The 25,570-nt window shown below is 35.8% G+C and overlaps 1 protein-coding gene across 3 annotated transcripts in view; it reads right to left on the bottom strand.

Moving 5' to 3' along the window:
* Window positions 1-25,570, bottom strand: part of LOC105467988 (parathyroid hormone 2 receptor) — an 89,150-nt gene that overhangs the window by 44,963 nt on the left and 18,617 nt on the right. For 2 of the 3 annotated variants that reach the window (XM_071073320.1, XM_011717840.3), the window contains exons 2-8: window positions 22,005-22,107; window positions 13,004-13,114; window positions 12,770-12,891; window positions 8,156-8,253; window positions 7,077-7,266; window positions 5,735-5,888; window positions 1,008-1,068 (exon numbers count right to left, since the gene is read on the bottom strand). In XM_071073320.1, coding sequence (XP_070929421.1) covers window positions 1,008-1,068; window positions 5,735-5,888; window positions 7,077-7,266; window positions 8,156-8,253; window positions 12,770-12,891; window positions 13,004-13,114; window positions 22,005-22,107 — 839 coding nt within the window. Of the gene's footprint in view, window positions 1-1,007; window positions 1,069-5,734; window positions 5,889-7,076; window positions 7,267-8,155; window positions 8,254-12,769; window positions 12,892-13,003; window positions 13,115-22,004; window positions 22,108-22,933; window positions 22,976-25,570 lie in introns of those variants that run through there. The other variant, XM_024788567.2, reaches the window with a different exon arrangement.

Genomic DNA, 25,570 nt, shown 5'->3' with positions numbered 1-25,570 from the left:
ATGAATCCTTAAAAATGATACATTTTAAATGATTTACAGCATTGTTGTCCTGTACTTTAAAATGATACATTAACTTAGCCCGATGCTACCTGGAAGAACTTAACGGCTCACAGTTAGAGATAAATTCCACTTCTAATGTATGTTTATTATTTTAAAATATTTAATTCTGCTACAGAAGATATGATAACAAATGGGAAGGATGAACCCACAGTTTGCATTAAATATAGATAAGAGATGAGTTAGTAGACCACATGTGTGTTAAACACAGGTACTAAAGACACATGAGGCAACTGGGCTCTAAACATTCATGATATACTAAATAAACAAGAGCCATGAATAATCCCTGATACACAGGAAGTTCTTAATATTTTTGAGAGCATCATCAGCCAGTAACTGATGGAACTCCTTCCCACGTGTCCTTTTCCCAAGGGCCATAAATAAAACCCAGAACTTCTCTACAGGCTAATTCGGAAGCTACCACTGTGGCCAGTGTACTTGCCCCTCCATCTCTATGAGGGAGTAAATATGTGCCACTGGCCCAGGGCACCAGATTCTGTCTGTAGTTCCCCTTCCTGCCACCTTATCCCTGGTCCTCATAACCACACCATCCGCAGGGAAAGCTGATGTGGCAGAGAGAGAGGAAGTATGAATGCTGCCTATCCTAGGAATCAGGTAGTGTGGTTCTTCAACCTGCTTGCACTAAATCCTAAGTGGATTCTCTTACCCATCTCTTTCCACTTGCTTCTCACACTACATTTTAAATTTATTTCATAATCTATGGAGGTCAGGCACCTGCATCTAGTCTGTGAGTGTTTCTGCTCCATGACCTCTGGAATAGACAGCTTGCTGGTAATGTGTTGGAAGCTACCATTGCATCAAGGTAATTTTCTTTGTGGCATCCCTAAAGAGCAATGGCATGAAGAACAGTAGTGAGTGTGAATTCTGAGCAGGAAGCCTGAGTCTTGAGAACATCTGAGGTTCTCTCTTTCCTCTTCCTTTTCACTCACCTCGCATCAGCCAGGGTTGCCCGTGCCACAGCCCATGCTGCAACAAACGCTGCTGGAAACCCTGCAATCAGAAAATGATTCAGAGACTAGATTTATTTTAAGATTAAGGGATTTTTTTCCTCAAATTCACCATACATAGGAATATACTACTAGCAGTTCAGAGAGAAAAATAGACATGAAAATTTCTGATATGTGAACAAGAAAAGTCCACTTAATTTTCAATTGTGTCAGTTTGAGAAATTATCAAGAATATTAATGTTATTTGTTCCTCTAGTCTGAAGATAAAAACTGGCCTAATTTTTATTTGAGGGGTGTAGGGAAAAGCCATTTGGAGAAGAGTGAAGTTCCTAGGGTCGGAAGTAGGCAATGGTTAGCGCACTGACTTTGACTCTTGTCACACTGACCATCATATGTTCTCAAGGACTGAAGCAACAACAGAGACTCCTGAGAAGCTGAGGGATGCTGTTGTTTTAAAAACTTAGAACTTTTTCATCCTAAAAGTAGAAGGCCTACAGAGGCAAGTTATAAAAATCAGGAAGCTTTAACCAGTTTAGTCTCTTCTTTTAGTTCATATTGGCACAAGATAGAAGCATTTTCATGCATTAATTAAAAGGAATGCATTTTCATGCATTAATTAAAAGGAATGCATTTTCATGCATTCCTTTACAGTCTTCTAATCGAGATATTTGTCCTTCATAAGTGCTAAACACCTTCTGGGCTTGCAACATCAAATCCATTATACCAACTTTCTTTTGCCCCCCAGTAAAAGTTCACTGTCCAGCTCACGTTGTAGTTTAAACTCTGACATCACACACATGCAAAATCATGAACCATAACTTTTATGGAACACTGCAGTAGGGGACTGAAAGATTTAAGAGATGACTTTTCTTATGTGGCCTTTATGAAAGAGGTTTAAATAAAGGATATACAGAAACCATAAGGAAAACATTTTAGAATCTAGGAAGCACCTTACAAAAGGGGAAAACAAAATTTTGGTCTAGCCAAGAACATTTTTTATCATGCATACTTTTAAATTCTTTACCTTTAAAAAACGCATTTGTAATTTTTTAGATATTCTTTCTTAGCAACAAAGTGAACAAAGAAATAGGCTTAGAAAAAGAAAATTTTCAGAAAAAGATGAAAATAATGATATGCACAATCATGTCTTTGGTCTCCTTGGTGACCATCTAACTTAAGTTCAGCCTGACTATATTTCTACTGAATTTTATGATTCTGTATTCCCATTTTATTTCTTGTTTCTACAGTATTCTTTTCTTAATCTGCTCAAATTCTGTGTTCTAGGAATTTTTTGTCAAAATAGATCTACCTAATTCTGGTTATTTCTTAGGTCCAGTTTGCATATTCTATCTATCTATCTGTCTATCTATATATCTATCTATCTATCACATTTCTCCATTAGTCATTTATTAAGTGTCTACTTATGTATCAAAGATTGTTCTAAATCATATAAATAATGAACAAATAAACAATATCCCTGTTTTCTAAAACTTATATTCTGGTGAAGCAGTCAAAATTAACAAAGCAACTTCAGTTGGTGCTATGAAGAATAAATAAAAGTGATACTGTGTAATGGGGAGGGGACAGCGGCTTCTGGTAGGATGCTTAGATATAAATCCACCATACAGCCTGGCATAGATCCTACCATATGGCCTGACATACATCCCTTAGCTGTTCTGTCTTAGTTATCTTCAAAAAGTGTCTGCCTGTCTTTCATCAATTTTCACATTTCATCATTCTTATATCTGCATCTTCTGCTTCCTTTATAGTCTCCTAATCAGGCACTTCCTGAATGCTGTTCTATACAATAGTTCCTAGTGGTGCTTGAGTTGGCATTATGTTTTAGATGATAATTATAACAAATATCATACATAGGCACCATGTCTTTATGGAATTGGCTTTTCTCATCTTCTTAGAGAATCTTATGCGTAACACTAGCATAAAGACTATCATGGAAGAATAAAGAACAGAAAACCACTTTGGGATCCTTTAAGGGTTTTTGATCACCAGTCTTAATATGACATTGTTACATAATCTAGAACACAGAAATAAAGGCAAAAATACTTGACATGTAAATGTTATTTTAAATTTAAATGTTAAATTAAGTAAATTTAATATACATTTAAATGTTATCCAATATGTGCATTTACTGAAAGTTTAGTTATTTTTCTTTTTTTTTTTTTTTGAAACAGAGTCTTGCTCTGTTACCCAGGCTGCAGTGCAGTGGCTCGATCTTGGCTCACTGCAAGCTGTGCCTCCCAGGTTCAAGCCATTCTCCTGCCTCAGCCGCCCCAGTAGCTGGGACTACAGGCACCCACTGCCACGCCCTGCGAATTTTTTTGTAGTTTTAGTAGAGACGGGGTTTCGCCGTGTTAGCCGAGATGGTCTCGATCTCCCGACCTCGTGATCCGCCTGCTTCAGCATCCCAAAGTGGAGTTATTTTCATAAGACATGTCAATACAATATAAATAAGTTTTGTGAAGACAAAACTTTAACTTTAAAATAACTATAAATTTAAAATGTTGAATATGATACATATGATCACAACAAGAAAACAAACAAACAAAATAACTTGAAGGGTCAGAGTGCATGCATCTTGTGTGGGAGACTTTAACACATGTCTCTGTGTTTAAACACTTACTGCCAAGTGGATGATCAAAAAATGTTTGCTGGATTAAAATATTTTATAAAAGGAATAAAATGGGAGTGTGGGACCATCTCCTGATTATTTTCATGGAACACATTATGTGAAAATATTCTATGTAAGATGGTATTACTAGGATAGGTGCTATTATATGATGATATGTACGTACTGGTGTTTCATCTGACAGTTGAAAATTAAGGATGGCTGTTAATATAGAAGTAAATTATCATATTTAGTAACAATAAAAAAAGACTTACCTTTTACATACAGAATTAAAATAGAGGAAAATGTGTAGTTGAAATAAAATGGAACTAAGAATAAAGCACCTTATTTATGGGAAAACTGAGACAAGGATGGGGAAAATTAACAATGTGCTTGGTTGAAAGAAAAGGAACAGTTATCACTAGTATTCACCTTTACTTCTCTATATATCTTGTTTCATAATAAAAAAATGTAAAAACAGTCCTTTTAAATATTTGCCCTTAATTTAGTAAAGGTCAGATATGACACCTATTCTTCTCCAGCTTGTCATTTCCTTTCCTTCCAATTTATTTTTATGAATCATCACGATCAGATTGCGCATGGTCGCTCACACCTGTAATCCCAGCACTTTGAGAGGCCAAGGCAGGAGGATTGCTTGAGGCCAGGGGTTCAAGACCAGCCTGGACAACATAATAAGGCTGCATCTCTAACAAATAATAAGAAATAAAATAATAAAACATTTAAAAAGGAAAGGATCATCACAATCAATATAAGTGTAGCTCCACACATCACTACAATGTGACTAACAGTAGTATTTATTAAAGTGTGAGCAATGATGAAGAAATTCGAAAAATAAAATATAACCTAAATAAACAAATGTCTACATTCATTATTGAATTTTCTATCAACACCTTTTCCAACTCCTAATAATTATGTGGGTACACAGATATAATTTTGATTTGAAGGAAGGCAAACTACCACAAACTGTCAAGAAAATTTCCAAAGGATCCTAAAAAAGCAAAATATTATCTTTTTATTTTTATAACTGCTAGTCAAAGATAAGAAAGAGCCTTAAAACAGATGAGCTGTCTACAAAAATACAATTTTAAATGTGATGATTATTTCATAATAAATAAGTATAACAGTAAATTGATTTTCTTTGTCTTCTTAAAGGTTATTAATTAGCTAGCAGAAAGTTCAGCATTCTTTACTTCACATTTCAATTGTTAAGAAAAAAAATTAAGGCAAAATAGGCAAGGGCATATTCTTACTTTGGAGAGGAAAAAAACCTTCAAATTTAGTTATGAGCTACTTAGTGAATTTTTTTCCTATGCTGAGCATTTAAATATTAAAATAGCAATTGAGATCTGCAGCTGTTAATCTCCAACCTCTTCTCAATTTTAACCACATATGAGTTTTAATTTCTCTTAATTTTTAACAAGCAAACAATTTCTTCTCTCTATGTTATGTTGAGTCAGTGCCTAATCCAGTAATCCCCTTGTACTGCTAAATCATTTTTGGAATGAGAACTGAATACTTTTTTAATTACTTATGCCAAAAGTAATTTGAATAATTTCCTTCTAAAACACATAGTAAGTCCACATCATTAGTTTGCAATTTGTATTTGTTAAATACAGTCAGGATGGTCCTACAAATTCATTTCTGGCACTCTCATCATATGACCTAGAAATACAAACCAAAAATATATCATTGTAGCTTAGAAATTCAAAAATAAAAATTTTTAAGATAAAATTATTGATAAAGCAGAACACTGATATTTAGTTTTACATGTGTATGGCTTACAATGAGTTCTCTTACATTTCCTCCAAAGAATCCTCTCAAGAATCTGGTCTAAGGACACTAACCACAAATAACTTTAAAAGTTTGTCACCACTGGGAGAATTATAGACTTGATCTTAATTATTTTTGTCTAAGAATAGAACAATAAAAGAAAGGGAGATAAAAAGAAGAATGGGAGGGATTGTTTCAGGAAAATTGCTGTAGGGATGCTAACGATGGGCATGACAGAATGTTATCATATCCATCACCCAGTTTGAAAGGAATGGAGATATAAATGCCTTACCCCAGCCTATCAAGATGAAGCCCCATAGATATTTGGTGTCCAAAAAGAAAGCCACAAAGATGAGACTATGCAGGTAGAGACCTTCCACCAGGATCCAATAATAGTTTGTAGCCAGGAAGTAAATAAACATCACAACAGCCATCTTGCATCCGATCTATTACAAATAAAGCAGAATTGCATCATATTAGAACTCTTCGTTGTACTGGATGTCAGGATTAGACCACTAAAAAACAAGTCTTCAGTTTCTTTTTCAGGCTAATATGTCCCTTTACACAGTAAAGTCAAAACTGTTGACAGGCCAAAACAGTTATTTTAATGCATCATTTTTCGAAACATGAACTTGATTCTATTCTTAAACTAAGTTTTTTCTTTAAGAAGTTACCCAAAAAAATCACCTTTTCTCAATTTTTTCACTTTATAAAAATAATACATGACCATCACAGAAAATTAGAAACACATAGAAAAGCATAAAGAAGAGAATGTTACCCATATTTCTAGCTTGAATTTATTTTATTTTGGTCTTTTTATGCAGCTATTGCTGCAAAACAAGCTGCCCCCAAAGTTAGTGACTTAAACAGTAAATATTTAACATATAAGTCTGTGGATGGGCTGGGTAGTTCATCTGATCTGGGCTAGGCTTGTCTCGGCTAGGCTCACTTATTAGAGGTCTGCTCTCAACTGGTACACTGTTGCTTCCACTTCCTTCTGTTGGAGAAAGCAAGTCACAGTGCCAGCCCAGAATCAGAATCAGCAGGGATTATAAAGTTACAGGGCAAAGGCACAGATCCAGACGGGGTATTAATTCACACCATCAAGACAATTAACCATACCTAATATCAGATGTATCGCTTCAGTGATCTAATTGAGTGAATCATTGGATCAATCTACTTACTACCACCAGGACATTCAAGAGCAGAATCAAGTAACATAAAATTTTATATTGGAACAAGTCATTGAGTATTTAATAAAGGGACTAAATATCATGGGCTTTTAAATTGCAAGCTTCTGGTTTTGCTGATGGATTTTTACTTTCGAAAGTGGTGAGGCCCATGACAGTTGCTGTGGTGCCTACACCAAATACCATTCCAACCTTGAGCATTTTGCAGTTTCCATTCCAGAATATTCTTGAGGAAAAAACCCAAGAACTTTTAATAAAATGATGATTGATTAGACATGAAAGGACAGAATTGAGGGAGAAAACATCACTATACAAATTGATAATCCATTTTAGTTAGTTCAGAGATAAGCAAAAGCAAGTTAACATGTTTAGTGGACTGTAAAATTGTACTTACTTGTAATGTTATACAAATTAGTAATGAGAGAAAATGGTGAAAACACTTACATATTGTGATTTGTCCACAGAAGGTGCTTCAATGGAATTTTGTGGGTCATCCTGCATTATTAGGGACTCCAGCTCCTTTACTCCTATGTGAGTGTGGACTACTCTGTCTTTGACAAAGATGCTTGTAGCTCTCAGCATGAAAGACACAAATAAGTGCATGTGGATATAGTTCCTAGTGCAATGCAATCGTCTATGGAGAGAAATAGTCAGTATTTAAATATGGATAAAATTTAAAATGGGGGAAAATACCCACGGTGACTGCTGCCACCACCAGCCAGCCTGCTCCCCTCCAGCAGGGACTGGTTCAAGACTCCAAACAAATTCCAAAATCTGCAGATTCTCAAGTCCTTTATATGATATACTGCAGTATTTGCATATAACCTATGCACATCATCTTGTTACTTTAAATCATCTCTAGATTAGTTACAATACCAAATACAATGTGAATGCTGCGTAAGTAGATGTTATACTGTGTTGTTTAGAGAAAAATGACCCCAAAATAGGTACGTAAATGTTCAGGATGAACACAACCAAACTTTTTTTTTTTTTTTTCTGAGTATTTTCCATCCATAGTCTGTTGAATCTGGGGATGTGAAATCCCGGTATATGAAGGGCCGACTGAATTGGTGCTCAAAATTTTGTAATGATTAAGTGGAATGGAATTGGACACATGTTAAAGTGTATAAAAAATAACCCATAACAAAAACAATAAATATTGTTTCTTTATGTGCTGATATCTAATAATTTGGGGGATTATTTAAGATGAATTTTTGTCCAATAGCACCAAAATCACTTGGGAACTCATTCAACTAGATGCTGTCTCACTTTGCAACAAATATACTGCAATACATACTTATTGGCTTAAAGGTTTCATACTACTTTGATGGTTTAAGTTTTTAAACAAAGAACCCTGAATTTGTCATGAAAAATTAATTGTCAAATAATATAACAACATTAGGCTGAATTCGAAAACTTGCGTTTGAGGAAAACATTTGGAAAATATTGTGAGACCACTATGTCTTCTCTGGATAGAAAAGAGAATGTGTCCCTTCACGGAGAAAGTGATGGGCATCACTCACCTGAAGTAACCAATGATGAGAATAGCCACAGCCAAGGAACCAAAAGAGATGGAGTAGCCAACCGTATACATTACATAGAGGCGTTCAAAGAATTCTTGCTGCAAGGGAAGAGATGCTCATGTATGATATAGGACTATTTTACCAATAAACTGGCAAAGAAATAGCATGTCATTTTTGGAATCTTATTTCTAATTCTCTTTAACTTTTTTGAGCTGTAATTAGAATGCAATAAAATATAGATATCTGGAGTGAGCATTTTGATAGGTTTTGACAAACCAAGTTCATTTGTGCCCCTTGCTAGTCAAAAAAACACCCACCATCCACCCCCAGGAAACCACTGTTCAATATCTGTCACCACAAATTAGCTTTCTCTGTTCACATACTTCATACACTTCTTGGCTACTCTTAGACTTCATAGGATTACATGATACAGTATAAACTCTTTTGGTCAACATACTGTTTTTTATATTCATTGATATTGTTACCTGTATAAATGGTTCATTCCTTTTCAATTATTTCATTTTAAAATAATTATAGATTAAAAAGAAGTAGAAAATAGTGTAAGAAAAGTCTCAGGTTCCCTTCACCCAGTATTCTCCAAAGCTTACATCTTACATAATTTTACTAAAATATCAAAACCAGAAATTTAATATTGATGCAATGCACATATTTATAGTTGTATGTCATTTTATTATATGTACATCTTCATAACCATTACTGAAATCAAGTACAGAATGATTTCACCAGCACAAAGTTCTCCCTTGTTCTGACCCTTTATAGTGACACCTCCCCTTCTCCACTATCCCAAACACCTGGAAACCCTTGATCTGTTTTCTTTCTCTATAATTTTGTGATTTCATAAATGTCATATAAGTAGAATTATACAGTATGGGATCTTTTAAGATTGGACAATGGTGTAAAAATGTGATTGGACAAAAAGGATATAATCTAACACTAATAGACTGAATGGGGAAACCCAGCAAGGGTTTTCCATGTTTCAATCAGGCCAATCCAATGAAGTCTCCACAAAAGGGCCAAGAAAATGGGATATGAAGAGCTGCTAGACAGCTGAACTTACAGAGGCTTTCAGGAAGGTGAACAAGAACTCATCCATTTACCAGAAGGGTGATGCACCCCACCTCCGCCAGAACAGAAGCTCCTGCACTTCAGACTCTTCCAGACTTCACCCTATGTGTCTCTTCACCTAGCTGTTTATTTGTATCCTTTAAAATGCCCTTTATAATAATATATAGTAAATGTAAGTGTTTCTCTGAGTTTTGTGAGCTGCTCTAGCAAATTAATCAAGCCTAAAGAGGGGTTTGTGGGAACCCCAACTTGAAGGTCATTAGTCAGAACTTCCAGGGGCCTGGTCTTGCAATTGGCTGCTGCCTTGAGCTTAGTGAGAACTGTGCATCTCTAGGGGATTTCTCTCAGCTTCCCTGCCCTTCTCCTGGCCTGTGGGCTGCATCAGTCATGCAGTTAGCGAGGGCCCCATGTGCCTCAAGAGATGCCTCTCAGCTCTTCTGTCCTGATCCATGCCTTCAGCCAGCTGCTGCCTTTCATTCTGTGAGAGCCCTGTGCACATCTCAAGGAATTTCTCTGAGCCCTCTGCCTGCCCCAGCCTTTGGCATACTTTCCCCATGCACTCGTTTAAGACCTCACAGCAAAGAATTGCCTGGTGGATCATAGCTCACTAAGACTAGGGCTTACTCCTTGGGATTCTAAGCCTTTATGCCAGCCCTTGTCTGCTAAAAGTTGGTATAAAAGCTTGTCTCTTTTCTCTTTATCCCCTTCAATGGCCTGTTTTCTCCCCTTCTACTGTGGTCCTAGGGATACATGCAGCCATGGTTCTCTTCTCTCATAGGAAGGGCTTGCCCATTGCTGGAATTTAGTTCATTTAGATTTCTTGGTATCCTCAACTCATTTTTACAAATTATTAATTTTGCATATAACTCAACTTATTGTTGCAACTGCCTACAATCTGACTGGAAGCAGGAAGACTTTGCCTCTTGTTTCTTTTTAAAAAATATTATTTACTACTTATTATTTTCTCTTAATAAAATAGTAAAACTTTTCATAGAAAATATTTGAATAATGTGTAAAATATAAAAGAGAGGAGGAAAAAAATCTTACAAATTCTAACCAATCAGAAAGAAACACTGTTAGTACTTCATGTACTTCACATATATCTTGAAGTTGTTGTTATTATTTTTAAGAGATGGCATCTCCCTATGTTGCCTAGGCTGATCTTGAACTCCTGCCCCAGCCTCCCAAGTAGCTGCAACTACAGACACAGGCCACCATGCCCAGCTAGTACTTCATGTATTTCATTTCATTCTATTTCTGTGAAGTATTGCCTATTATTTTAAGCATCTGCATTCTCCATTTATATACAAGTTTATTCCTGAATTTTTTGTGAGACAAAATAATTGCCCAAGGCTGCAAACTCTACATAACATTTATATGCATATATTTGAGCTTATTTAACCAGTTCTTCATTAGAAATGTAAACTCGTTGAAACATTTATTATAATAATTATTTGTTTGATGAACATTTTTTCCCATTCAGTTCCCCCATTCTAAATCCTTATGCTTGATTTTAGAAGTAAATTTATAAGATCAAAAAATATGATTCCTTTGAAGTTTTTAAATATATACTGCTAAATTGCTTTCCAAAAGTAAATCCAGCCATTGGATAGGAGATGTATTATATGGTAGTTTCTACGGTATGCTACTGTTTTAAATACCACACTCTAAAAAATTTAATAATCTTGTCACTTATTATTAGAATTCCTTCCCTTTTTTTTAACTAAAATAATTATCTTATTTTGCCATGCCAACTATATGAAAATGTAGAGAAAAAAAAATAGTGCTCAAAAATATCTTAGTCTTGTTTTCCTGACAAAAATGTGGCATTTATTCTAAATGTACACTTTTTTAGTTTTTTGCTTTTCCTTCTTTATAAAAAAATTTTATTAGCTATTAATAATTTATATCTCATAAATAAGTAACATCATTTTGCCCTACAGTGCGTCAAAACTTCAGGAGATATCTAGTGTTCTTATTAGACATATTTTGTTTTCTTGGGTTTTCCCAAATTATTACTTAAAGGTTACAAACAATAGAAAACATTCTTTGTGTTTTTAATTAAGGAGATTAAATTATACTAACACAATTCTTCAAATTTTCTATTAACTTTTAAATTATTTTACATAAACTAGTACATATATTGAGTACATCAACCATCTTTAGTTATTTTTATTCTTAAAATACACAGCAATCACAGAAAATGGTTTTAAGATTAGAGTTCAGTATAAATAAAACCATGATTTAATTTAATGGCCATTAACAGCTCTGAAAGGTTTGCATTTTTCATCATGTAATGCAAAAATAAAGATAATCACAGAGTACACTAAGTATCAGTGAATGTTTATTTCTATCAATGAGACTGAAATTATTTTGAAGCATTTTAGCTTAACTGAATGTTGACATTAGTTCCATTGTAGAGTACCTACCAATCTCCTCATATTGACTTATTTTATCTAAGAAGCTTTTCAACAATTAAACAGATAACTGAAAGTCTTTCAGCCAATTCCTAAAGAACTCATTAAGGTAGAAAGTTAAGACAGGAAGTTCTATTAATGTAAAATCAAACAAAGAAACCTTCAACTCACTACTTCTCTTGCTGCTGTTCTGCCTCCCTACCTCCCCAAAACATCACCAGACATAAAGAAATATGTCAAAAAATTTGAAGAGTTTTTGTATGATGGACTATTCTCAGGGTTTTCATAAGGATCATTTATACACTAATTTATCACATTAACTCTTAGCATCATATGCATATATCATCATGCATTTTTACTCACGAGGTCTAAGTGGTATAAATTTAAACACGACTTTTAAACCAACTTTTATAACTTAAAAGTAACTCTCTAAAATATCCCAAAGTTTACCTATGATTTCTATATTGGAAACAGCCCTGATGTGAAATTAGGACGTAAGGGCTCTACTTTAAACCCTGTTGTCACCGAGCTATGTCACTTTGACTAACACCTAATCTCTGGTTCTCAGTTGACTCACATCTTTGAAATTAATATATTGTGCTGGAAGAATTATATGACGCCCCTTGCTCCCCTTTAATCCTACAACTCTAATCTTTTATATGCTAATGAAATCATCTATTGGTAAATCTTATGAGGTGGAAAATACACCTCTAAAATGCAAAGGTCCTTCTGGAACATACAGATGAGATGTAGCCATTCATACGTAACTAAGAAGAAATCATGAATCATGTTACTAACTACCTACTGGGATTTTTATTCATAATACAGCATAATGTAATGCAATGTAAACAATGTAATGTAACATAATAAACATAATACACACACAGGTATAAGTATGGATGTATGTATCTCAGTCCGGTAGCTCTAGGCTATAGAAAATACCAGAATGATTGATATGCATCTGAAAGGATTGCAACATTGCTTTTATCTTTTATGATCCTTGTGTCGTGGAATAAGAGGGTTTTTATATATAATGGTTGGCAATTGAGAATTGCATTAAAACATTATTCTGCTTTCCCTTAGGAATTCACAAATAGAAAAATTCCATTACCTTTCCTATGCTGATATCTGGCTGCAGAAAGCGAAGGCAGTCTGAATAATTAGCCCATGTTTTATTTAAACTGTGCATAAAATCCCATGTTCCATTGGGGTTACAGTGTCGGAAAGCAACTCCTGTAAAGACATGAAAGATACTGAGATTGCTCAGTTCCCTTAGAATCTATTACCAAGAAAAAGGACAAGTAAATGTTTGTTTTAAATTAATCAATACATAAAAATTCACTACCTTTATGGTTGAAGTCATAAATATAAGGAGGGCATGGAACAGCCGATATTTTCCCCACTGTTCCTCTGGGCCAGCAAATGAGTCCATCCCATTCAGGGAAACAATTTCCTTCTAATGAGAAAAAAATTGAAGCAAATAAGCAAAGAAAAATGTAGTTGGAACCAGAGAACAAATGCATTCAAAATACAAAATTTTAGGTCATTGTCTGTAGCAAAATTAAAAAAAAATTGGTAGTTTTTGAAACTAGATAGCATAGATATGATGCAAATGTCCCAAAATTCATCTGTGTGGCTTCATCAAAGGCCCATTCATAGGAACATTTGCTTTGCATACATCAAAAATACTCAAATCATTCCAGCATACTAGTTATGGTAGCTATAGCAATTAATTTATAAGAAACATTGGAAATCATTGTGAACTACTTCTGTGGTGAAGTTTTTCTGACCATCGTAGTTGTAGCTACATTTTTACACTAGATTCTTGAAAACTGTTTTTAAAGAACGTAACACCTAAAGCAGCACACTTCACTGGCAAGCCCCAAGACTCAGGTTTATCTTTTAACCAATACTTTTCCTTGAGTCTAACATTCATCTCAAACGACATTCTCATAAACTCTACTCTTCTCAAGATGAATCCAGAACTTCATCACTTCCCACAACATCCACCACAATAGTCCAAGCCACTTCATCTCCAACCTGAATGAGTGCAACAGTCCAGGACTGGCCTTCCTGATTCCAACATTTCTTTCTGCAGGACAGTTCTCTGGGTGGCATTGAATGAACCCAATTCTCCCTGCCCCCTTTTCTTGTAGTTCTCAAGAATAACTGTAGAATGTGCTGGGAATGCAACATGCTGAGATAAGGGGTGAGGAACTGCCTAGAACAGTCCAGGCTCCATTGCAGGCCCTCCTAGAAACAGGATGTCTCCAGACATTAGCCCCGTGCACTGTGTGTTCCCTGAGGTATATAACCAGGGTTGGGCTGTTTTGTGGGGTCCCTCTGCTGTGGTGCACACAGGTCATGAGCAGTTGAGATTCCATCCAGCCCAGGCAGCTTTCCCAAACTGTGGAGCACCAGTTCCCAAGGACTCCTAGGCTTCTGTTGTTCTTTGCTGCCTACCTGTGAGTAATAAACCCGTTTCATATATCTCACGTGCTGGGAATTCTGCCTCACTGGACTCAGACAAGCTGGTAACTAGTGCACAGTAAACCTGCTTCACACTTTCTTTCCTTTATTTTTGACACAATAGCCCCAAATCTTCCAACAGCTCCCCATCTCAAAACATAAATTTCTATAAGGCCTGAAGTGCCCACAGAATCTGCCCTCTCACCCAGACACACTTATTCCCTTACCTCCTACATATTTGCACTCAAATGTCAACTTCTGAGTAAACACGCTTATCTAAAATTGCATCCCAAAATGTTCCTTATACCTTTTCCTGCAGTATTTTTCACCTGAGTTCTCATCACCTTCCAGTATTGGGTGTTATTGTATTATTATATTCCTAAGTCACAGGATTTAAGAAACCTGAGGGTAGAGATTTTTGCCTGTTTTGTCTCAAGCTTTAGCCACATTCCTGGAATGCACCTGGCACTTGGTGGAGGATTAACAAATATTCAGTGTCAATTCTCCGTGCTCTCACAGAACTCCTTTCGATTAGTGATGGCCTGAACTTCCAGGAAGACAACCTGTCAGCCAAATTATACCCCAGCTTCTCAAAAAGAGATACCTTCAATGACTGCTGTATTAGTTTTCTGTCACTACTGTAACAAATTACCACAAACTTCACAGCTTAAAATAACAGAAATGTGTTTTTTCACTATTTCTGTAGGTCAACAGTCTGCTGGGCTCAGCTGTTTCTCTCCTTGTAGACCCGTGAGGCCAAAATCAAGGGCTGGGCAGGGCTGCATTCCTCTCTGGAGGCTCTGAGGGAGTATCTCTCTCCTTGTTCATTTGGGTGGTTGGGAGAATTCAGCTCCTTGCAGACATAGAACCAAGGTCCCCATTTCCTTGCTGTCAGCTGTCAGCTGAGAGCTGTTCCCAACTTCCAGAAGCTGCTTGCTTTCCTTGGCTCATGGCCCCCTTCTTCCATCTTCAAAGTCAGCAAGGCAGGTTGAGTCCTTCTCACATTTTTAATCTCTCCTCCTCTCTCATTTTCTGCTTCAACTCTGATTCTTTTGCCTTCCTCTTCCACTTTAAGGAGCCCATATGGTCACATGGAACCCACCCAGATAACCCAAAATAAGCTCCCTCACGTTAAGGTCCAGAACCTTAATTCCACCTGCAAAGTCCCTTCTACCATGTGACACAGCATACACAGGCACAACAGCAGGTATTAGGGTAGAAGTTACTTGCCACCACAAGTACTACCCATTATAGCTCTCTCAATTTTTTAGTTACCAGTTACACTAACTGTGCTGAAGATTTTTGTTCTAGCTAATGTTCATGTTGTCAAGTTGTTTGCTCAGTTTTAAACAGTCAGCATAACAGAATCTTACAGAAACACTCATCTCTACAGAAAAAAATATCAGTTATGAACCCCAAATTAACTTTTTAGTGTCCACCATATCACACAGAAGCAAATATTTGATTTGCTTTGTGCATTGCCAAAGCAATAAGGAAAGAAAATGTCTTTCCAAAAACATTTTCTTGGAAAAAGTCTTGCTTTGCTCACATAATAAAAGCCTGAGCTTTACATATCACAGGCAAAGCAGGAGCCCACCCTACTGGCTCCTGCTTCTGGTGCACAGCTCCACCTGCCTCTCTTTCCACCATTATATGTTTTGTTGTTTGTATGTTTTTCATTTTCATTTATACAGAATGTAATGACTCCACCTTTCCCAACAACTTTGCACTCAACACTGTATCTTGATATCTTTCAATTTGCCTTTTTTCATTACTAAGTCACATGTCTTTATATATCTGGACTGCCCAGTCAGTATGTGCCCAGTATCTATTGTGTATTCTACATAAATTGGACCTGGACACACATTCTTATTTCTTGGCAACTAGCTATCCCTCCAAAATGTATGCTGCAATGTCATGTGCTATTTTCTAGCAAAAGCCAATGGCCAGTTTATTCTATAATTATATACTTTTAAAACTGCTATGAAAATTTTTTTTCCTCCTACTCTAAAAGGGACAGTTTTTCTCGTTCCCTACAAGATACCACCTCACACATGTACACACAAGGACATGCTGCCCAATTTTTAGAAAACCAACAGTCTCCCAAAATATTTCTGTGGATCATGCTTATTTTTGTGGTTTCTCTTTGACAAAGACAGTAGTGAATATTCACAAAAGGTTGAAAAAAATGAAGACACCATGAACCTCACATAGAAAATACAAATTTTTTTTTGAGACGGAATCTCACTCTGGAGTTAGTGGCATCATCTCAGCTCACTGCAACCTCTGCCTCCCGAGTTCAAGCAATTCTCCTGTCTCAGCCTCCCAAGTAGCTGGGACTACAGGCACCTGCCACCACGCCCAGCTGATTTTTGTATTTTTAGTAGAGATGGGGTTACACCATATTGGTCAAGCTGGTCTCGAACTCCTGACCTCAGGTGATCCACCCACCTCGGCCTCCCAAAGTGTTGGGATTACAGGCATGAGCCACTGCGCCCGCCCAAAAATAAAGATCTTAACTAGCATTCTCTCTTTGATCATCATTGCCATCCAATGTGAGTTAATACCTGCATTATTTGGCAAGGATCTAATTAATTGACTAATGGTTCCTAATCTCTCTTTATAAATTAGTACCATTAATTATAACTCTGTAATTATTTTTGTGTGCCAGGACAAACTAATTATGAGTGAAGTATGTCAAAACATGACATTTACACAGAACAATCTAAAATTTGGAGAATGTTTTTCTCTTTTCAAATAAAATGTGACCACACTTGAAATAATAATATTTTGGATCAATAATATTTTGGTCTTTGTTTTTTTAGTACTTGAATAGTTTTATAGCTGAATATTTGCATTTATATATCCTTTTCTCTCTTTCATAAACATTAGGAAAACTTCTATGTTCTTACATTCTTTTATTAAAAATCTTTCATAAATGAAACAGAAAATCATATACTCATAACCTAGAATTGGCAGCTGCTAATATTTTGCAATAGTTAATCTAATTTATTTTTTGCTACAGATTTTCAAAGTATAGACAGTCTGACAGCTCACTCCTAAATATTTTGATATGCATCTCTTAATTTTAGAAGAATATAAAAATTAAAATTCCTTAAATTAGCTAGAGAATTCAAAACGTCATTCTAGTGTTTTGCAACTTTAAAGTAAAGAGCACGTGAGTCAATTTATATATAATTAGACATTTCAATTGAAAGGTAAACCAAAGTTTGACCACATTTAATTCTGTCTTATTTGCATAGAAAAAGATCTCCATGCAAATAAGGATCTTGAAAAAAAGTGTTTTTTCTCTTTTAGTATTTATTCATCTACATGCTTCACATCATTTGCATCTTCACAAATTTTAGATGTGACCTAAGTTTACAACCAGTTAATTTATTCTTTTTTGTATAATTCATATGGTGTGTGACTGATGCACACTTGCTTATCTTGGCCCATCCTATTTCCTCTTTTGAAATGTCTTTGTGATGGCTAATATTAGGGTCGACTTGATTGGATTGAAAGATGCCTAGATAGGTGGTAAAGTATTGTTTCCGGTTGTGTCTGTGAGGGTGTTGCCAGAGGAGACTCACATTTCAGTTAGTGGACTGGGAGAGAAAGACCCACCCTTAATGAAGGTGGGCACTCTCGATTGGCTAGAACAAAGCAGGGGAAAGAAGGTGGGATAAGCTGGCTTGCTGAGTTTTCATCTTTCCCCTGTGCTAGATGCTTCCATCCATTTCTCCTGTCCTTGGACATCAGACTCCAGGTTCTTAGGCCTTTGGACTCTTGGACTTACATCAGTGGTTTGCTGGGGGCTCTCAGGTCTTTGGACATGGGCTGAAGGCTTCCCTGTTTTTGAGGCTCTTGAACTTAATTGAGCCACTATTGTCTTCTTTCTTCCCCAGCTTGCAGACGGCCTATCATGGGAATTCGCCCTGTGATCATGTGAGCTAATTCTTTCTAATAAACTCCCTTTCACATATATGAATATCCTATTAGTTCTGTACCTCTGGAGAACTTTGACTAATACAGTCTTACTTTCCCCTCATCACATCTTCTTTACTTTTAACTACTTCTTTACTTTTAAGATGAGATCATTATTCTTCCAGGAAGCCTTCCTTGATTAAGATTCATCTTCAGTGGTTCTACAGTTGTTAAAATACCTTAGTTCCTAAAATTATACACCATTCTGAAAGATGCCTGCCTTCCCTATTAAACCATTAACCCCACAGAGAAAAGACAGAATCTTATTCATACTTTTCAGAGCTTACAACAGAAGTAAAACACTCTGGGCATATAATAATATTTGTTGAACTGTTAAAGGGACACTGACGATGATAATGTTGGCCTAGGTGATCTCTGAAATATCTTCTAGCTCAACAGTTTATAAGATTTCATAGAAAACAGCTTACTCAGCCATCATAGATAATAATGCTTTCAAATTTTTTCATGACGATGTATCTCCTTGTTAGATTTCCATATCTAAGATATTAGGATCAGCATTCTTTAGAAGTTGCATGAGTGATTCCCTTTTCAGACACTACTAGACTAGTCATTCAGAAAGCTTCCTTTTAGTACAAGATATCTACAAAGGCTATATTAATGCAAAAGCCTTCTTTCTTTAAATATGGCTTAACTGCCTATAAAGTAAAGGAATAGATTGTAGGCCAGAAATATAGGAGCAGCAAGCTCTGCATTTGGGGTTTACTTTAGAGGCTTCTACTAACCTGTTTACTTAGAGTTTTGGTGGTGTTCAGGTAACAAAAGAAGAGCCTGAGGCCTGACGGGGTGAAGAAATTGAACAGGAGACCCCTCTAGAAAGTCAGTATCCTCAAAAGATGACACTTCTCCCACTAAGTGGGTGGACAAGAAATAAAACCATCCTTCAGAAAGAGATTGGTTTGTGTCATTCTTGGCTACATTTGGAGTTGGAATAGAAAACAGTGGGGGCAGGGGGAATTCTTCTCTATACATTTCTAACCACAAGCCCATATTCATGTGTGATCTAAATTTAGTTTAAAATGGACTTAGGTCAATAATTCATCTAGGCACCTTGCAGGTGCAAACACAAATTTTCTCTAAAGAAATGCACTTTAAACAAGAACCTCATGAGTTACTAATCACAAATCATTAGACACACAAGGAAACAAGCTACCATGTATGGTAGTCAGCATTGATCAGCAAAGTCTATAGATATTACAATTATCATATGCAGCATATAAAGCATGTCTAGGAAAAAAAGAAGAGATTTGAAACAATATTGAAGGAGCAAGAGACTATCAAAATTGAATATGAAGACTTCAGAAAATAAAAATATAATCAAAATTTATTAATGGATGGATTGAATGGTTGTTAGACAAAGCTGAACAAAGAGCTGGCAAACTGGAAAATATATTTGAAGAAATTACTAAAACAGCAGTAAAGAAACAAAGAAAAGGAAAATACATAAGACATTGACACACAAAGGGTAGTATGAGGAGGTCCTATATTCGTCTTCTTAAAGTTCCAGAGGGAGATAAAAGAGAAAATAAAGGAGAGCAAAATTTTAGAGGCAAAATAACTAAAACATTCCCATCACTGAATAAAGATACAGATACTCAGATTCAGGAAATCCAGTGAATCTATACCTAGAAACAGAGTGAAACTGCAGAATATCAATGTTAAAGATTTCTTAAAAAGAGCCAGACAGAAAAAGCTAATCACCAACAAAGGCTGAGAATTGATTTGTCAGTAATAACAATGGAAGCAAGAAAAAAAAAAAGTATCTTAACAGCAAATAATTTTTAACCAAGGATCATATGTCCAGAAAAAGTATCTTTCAAGGTTGACATTGAAATAAAGACATTTTCCAACAGACAAAAACTGAGATCACTGTAAACATATTCTAACATAAAGATTCAAAAATAAATAAATAAAGGATATTTTATTCAAAGAAGAAAAATTATAAGACAAAATTAAGGCAGAGCTAAAAAGCATATAATTTGGAAGCAAAGTATCTCAAACTGTATACATTATTTGGAAAAAGGAAGCGAATGATAAACTTTAAACTTTCTGAAATTAAGTATGTGAAAAATTTCTAGGATAACCACTAAAAGCATTAAATATAATACATATCTTCCATACTAGTTGCAGGTGGCAGGGGATGGAATAAAATGAGTAAAAGGTCTCACTCAATCCAAGAGAGAGTTGGAACTGGGGAAGTGGAAGGGCAGAGGAAGAGCTGGTGAAATAGAAAGCCCAAATAAGATCTTAGAATTAAACTCAAATACTGTATATTAGTAACTACAATTAAAGTGATTGAGCTAAATTTTTCAGTTAATAGACAAAGATTATCAGAATAGATAACAAGAAGAACTCTATGTGTGTCCTGTTTGTAAAAGATACTCCTGAAATGTAAATATACAGAAAAGTTTAATAAAAGAATTAGGAAATATGAGTTGTTATTTAATGGGTACAGAGTGTCAATTTAGATGGAAAATTTCTGGAGACTGATTGCACAACAATGCGAATATACTTAACACTACTGAGTAGTACAATGAAAAAAATTTTAATGATAAATTTAATGCTATATATATTTTGTCACAATTGAAACATTTTTAAAGGATTGGAAAATATATACAAGGCAGATACTAACCAAGAAAGAAGGAAACTAGTGTTGTTAAATTTTTTAAAATATAGTAATTTTAAATTGTACATATTTTTTAAATATGAAGGAAAAGTATCCTAGAGATAAAGAGGGTTACTGCATATCTACAAAAGGTTTAATTCACCAGGAAATCTAATATTTCTAAACTTAAATAACCTCATATTTTCAAAATATATGAAGTAAAAATATCCAGCGAATTTTTCAATTAAAAGTTGAAATATTCATCATCACAGTAGCATATTTTAAGATATATTATCTCAGAAAATAATAGGTCAAGCACATTTTAAAAATAATTATGGATGCAGAATATATGAACCACAAAACTAACAAGCTTAATCTAGTGGACACTATGAAACATTGTACTTAGGCACTAGAGGACATACATACCTTTGAAGACCACATGGAACGTTATCAAAACTGACAACAATTTCTTCTTTTTTTTTTTTGAGACAGAGTTTCGTTCTGTCGCCCAGGCTGGAGTGCAGTGGCACCATCTTGGCTCACCGCAACCTCCGCCTCCCGGGTTCAAGCGATTCTCCTGCCTCAGCCTCCCGAGTAGCTGGGATTACAGGCATGCGCCACCATGCCCAGCTAATTTTTGCATTTTTAGTAGAGACGGGGTTTCACCATTATTGACCAGGCTGGTCTGGAGCTCCCGACCTCAGGTGATCCGCCCACCTCGGCCTCCGGAAGTGATGGGATTACAGGAGTGAGACATCGCGCCTGGCCGTCCCAACACATTTTTAAAACTCAGTGTCATGCAGACCACATTCTCTGATCATAAACAATTGAGAAATCAATCACAATTATTTGTTGGCATTTAGAGAAGTATGAAGTAGATTTTGAACTTCATATTTTATAATAGAGGCAATGTCCACAGGGACAGAGCCTACTCCTCCAAGCTTACTGCATGTTCAAGGGCAAATCAGTATGCATGGTCTCTACAGGCAGACAAACCCTGAAGAAAGGGCTAAGGGACAGATTGACGTGCATATGCCCAATTGCTATTCTCAAACCCACTATCAGGCAAGTCACTTTTTCCACAGGGAAGGAAAAGCATGTAGGGTAGAGATGAAAAGAGTGTTGTTATTCTGCTGTACACTCCTCCACGTGGAAATGTGGACTGACTGATAAGGATCTCCCTAACACTAAAGAAGGAAGGAAATGTGCAATCTTTATGAGAACGAATAGGAGGCACAAGGGTAGCAAATTTTCTTGGCATCTTTACCTCCCTCCTGGAGTTGAGCTGTGATGTTGAGTTCACATTGTACTTTCGCTTTCAGCACAAGGACAATCTGCTCCTCTATAGTAATGGTGCCATCAGAATCCAGCTGTAGAAAGGAACAAAATACAAACATTTTCATCATATTTTTCCAAGTCAGGATACAAGCTTTCATTATTTCACCTTCTAATCTAATTGAAAATGAGTTTTGATATCAAGCTATTTGAAATCAAAATTGAAAATCCATCAATGTGTAAGATTTTAGAATAATTTCACTTTTACCTGATTAGCCTTTTAAAAAATCTCATACCAGAAGAAGTGAGAAAATTTTAATATAGTTAGGTAACTATATTAGAGATAATAGACTAAGGAAAAAATAAAATAGAGCTATTATACTAAGAAAAAATACTAAAAAAAAAAATAATTACATTAGAGATAATATACTACTAAAAATAAAAATAATATACAAAGAAAAAACTAATTTCCTGCAATATTATGCTTCCATCTAACATGATATAATTTTTTTAGTACCAAGAGTGGTTGGTTCCAGAGGAACAGAACCTTAAAGAGGAAACAATCTGTATTTATCACCTATAGCTGTGTAACAAAACATCCCAAAACATTGTTGTGATTTAAAACAACAAACATTAATTTGTTTCACAGTTTGGGAGATGCTTAGCTGGGTATTATTTTCTAAGATATTTATAGCACAAACAGACGCTCAGTGAATAGTCCAATACATAGTTTTGGAGATTTCTGGATTATATTCATAGCTCAATGCCCAAACTTATTCTAATGATTTTTTTAGAAAGTGAGAGCATAAGTAAAAACTAATTTGGGGGATTGAAATATATACCAGAGTTTATCTATCAATATAATACAACACAGATTCTGAGTTATAAGTAGATACACTGAAAGTGAGCCTAAAATCTCACATATCAAAAAGAAAGAATGAACTGGAAACAGATGAGTCTCTGAGTGGGCACGGCAGGAAAAATTGACTCCTTCCCATTCGTCCTCTAGAAACAGTCAGGCACCACTGAAGTTTTTTGTTTTGTTTTGTTTTGTTTTGTTTTGTGGCTGTTTTTTCAGTTAAACCGTTACTTCCTTTTACTTCAATCCTAGAAAACACTGTGTAAATTGTGACCAAATTTCAGAACCGTACATTTGATTCAGAGAAATTTAACTTCAATTATCAAAGGTGAATATTTCAAATCACCCCTTGTACCATTTTTATTTGAAAATATTCTTTTTTATTTGTTTCTGTGCACATGCCACCTTTTTATTGGGATAACCTTTTCAGGATCCTGTGCGTCCTATAAACTATAGCTTCTAAAGATATTTTGTTCTAAAACATCTGGTCAGTTTAGCCAGGAGCAAGTATGATCAGAATGTGCTAAATCATGATTTGTTAAATTGATCTTTAGTCATTGTATTAGTCCATTCTCACACTGCTATGAAGAAATACCCAAGACTGGGTAAGGAAAGAGATTTGATTGACTCACAGTTCCCGATTGCTGGGGAAGCCTCAAAAAACTTACAATCAAGGTGGAAGGCAAAGGAGAAGGAGGCACCTTCTTCACTGGACAGCAGGATGAAGTGAGTGCAAGCAGAGGAAATGCCAGACGCTTACAAAACCATCAGATCTCATGAGACTCACTATCAGAACAGCATGGGGGAAACCACCCCCATGATCTGATGACCTCCCCTGCTCCCACCCTTGATATGTGGGGATTATGGGATTACAATTCAGGATGAGATTTTGGGTGGAGACACAGCCAAACCAAATCAGTCATTTCCAGTAAAAGCAAATAAGTATTTGTTTTTTATATTGCTTTCTTTTATTCCTTCGTTATAGACACAAGTGTTCTTTAACATAGAATGACATTAAAATGATAGTGTACTTCAAATAGAAGAGCAGTTTACATTTTCAATGTCTGTTTCTCCAAAAGCAACAATTGCACCCAAACCAAAATGTTACATTTAGAAAAATAGATGTTAGTAATTTTTCCTGGACAAGTGATCATTTATGATTTGAAATCAAATGTTAAATTCCAATCTGTCACATATTTGATAGGTAAGAGAAGCCGTAATTTGGTAATTTGTACTTTATTAAAAGCCCCTAACGTTGTAAATACAGATGCCAATTTTAATGTTAAGATATGAAAATCTTCATAATTAACCCAATATTCACATTTATTCAATTTTTAAGTAACCATAAATCCATAAGTTAGATTAATTTAAGAGGTATTCTGGAACTTCCACTTCCAGCGTGATGGAGTTGATGTGCTTTCCCCAATTCCTCTCGGTAAATATAAACAAAAGCCCTACACTTTATATATAAAATGAATATAACAATATTCTAAAAGGCAGAGAGATGATGCAGAGCAGGCTACAGATCCTGGAAAACAACATAGTGGTAAATTCCCTGGGTTTTCTTTCTGCCTTCTACATCCCCAACTTGGAGTAAAAGAAGCTGGAAACTCTGGAACACCAATAGGCACAGGCAAAAAAAATTTTTAAGTCTCAAGAGAAGCCTGCTGTCTAGCCAAGGAAGAAAAAGACAGCCTGGAAAAACACCACAGAAAAAGCTGCAGCCCACAACTGGGGCTTAGACTGGGAGGGTTCTTGGCTCTGCCCAGGGAAGAATTCAAAGACAAGCTGGTGGTGTTTGACAGCAACTTTTATTGAAGTGACAGTGCACAGCAGCAACAGCGGTACTGTTCCTTGCAGAGCAGGGCTAGGCAGTCTGCCCAGAGTAGCAGCTCAGAGGCAGCTCTGTAGTCATATTTATACCCACTTATATGCAAATTTAGAGGTAGATTATATAGCAATTTCTTTTAAAAAGGGTGGTAACTTCCAGGTCATTGGGTCATTGCTGTGGAAAGGGGTGGTAACTTTCAGTGCTGCCATGGCAGTGGTAAACTGGCATGGAACACTGGAGGATGTGTCTTATGGAAAGCCACTTCCACCCTGTCCCTCTTTTAGCTAGTCCTCAATTTGGTGCAGTCTCTGAGCCTCACCTCCTACCTCAGTATCTCAAGGATTCAGCTTTTTATTCCATCTCATTACATGTGATTTTCAGGTCATGAATCATTGCCTCCACACTGATGTACTCTCCTTAAAAAGTCATAAAAATTATAATTTTATGAATTATTCAATCTTATGTAATTATTTTGTTCTGCTTGATCTTGATTTGCAGTTTCATGAACCCATTAGTTTTTTCATTAGAGTTTTAGAAATTTTTATTTAGTCAGTTGATCTCAATGGCTACAACAGGTCTCACCCAGTTTCCCTGTGGTCTTTTGATTTGCTTAGTTTGTTGCCCTCAGGCTTGGCCTTTTGGTACAAAACCATTGTACAAAATAAATTCGTTATGCTCCTGTTGGTTTTACTTTGTATTATTTCCTTTAAACTTTGGACCTATCTGTGTCATGATCCAATTCTATAGAAACAACACACCTAATAGAATAATGCTGGCCCAGTGCTTCAAATGATAACCAATACTTATGGAACCAACAAAATTGAACAGTGGACTCTGGGAAGATTTAGCCTGAGAGTCACTTTCTCCA

This window comes from Macaca nemestrina, chromosome 11, assembly GCF_043159975.1.
Source record: "Macaca nemestrina isolate mMacNem1 chromosome 11, mMacNem.hap1, whole genome shotgun sequence".
NCBI classification, from domain to species: Eukaryota; Metazoa; Chordata; class Mammalia; order Primates; family Cercopithecidae; genus Macaca; species Macaca nemestrina.
This window is presented reverse-complemented; position numbering and strand designations above follow the sequence as displayed.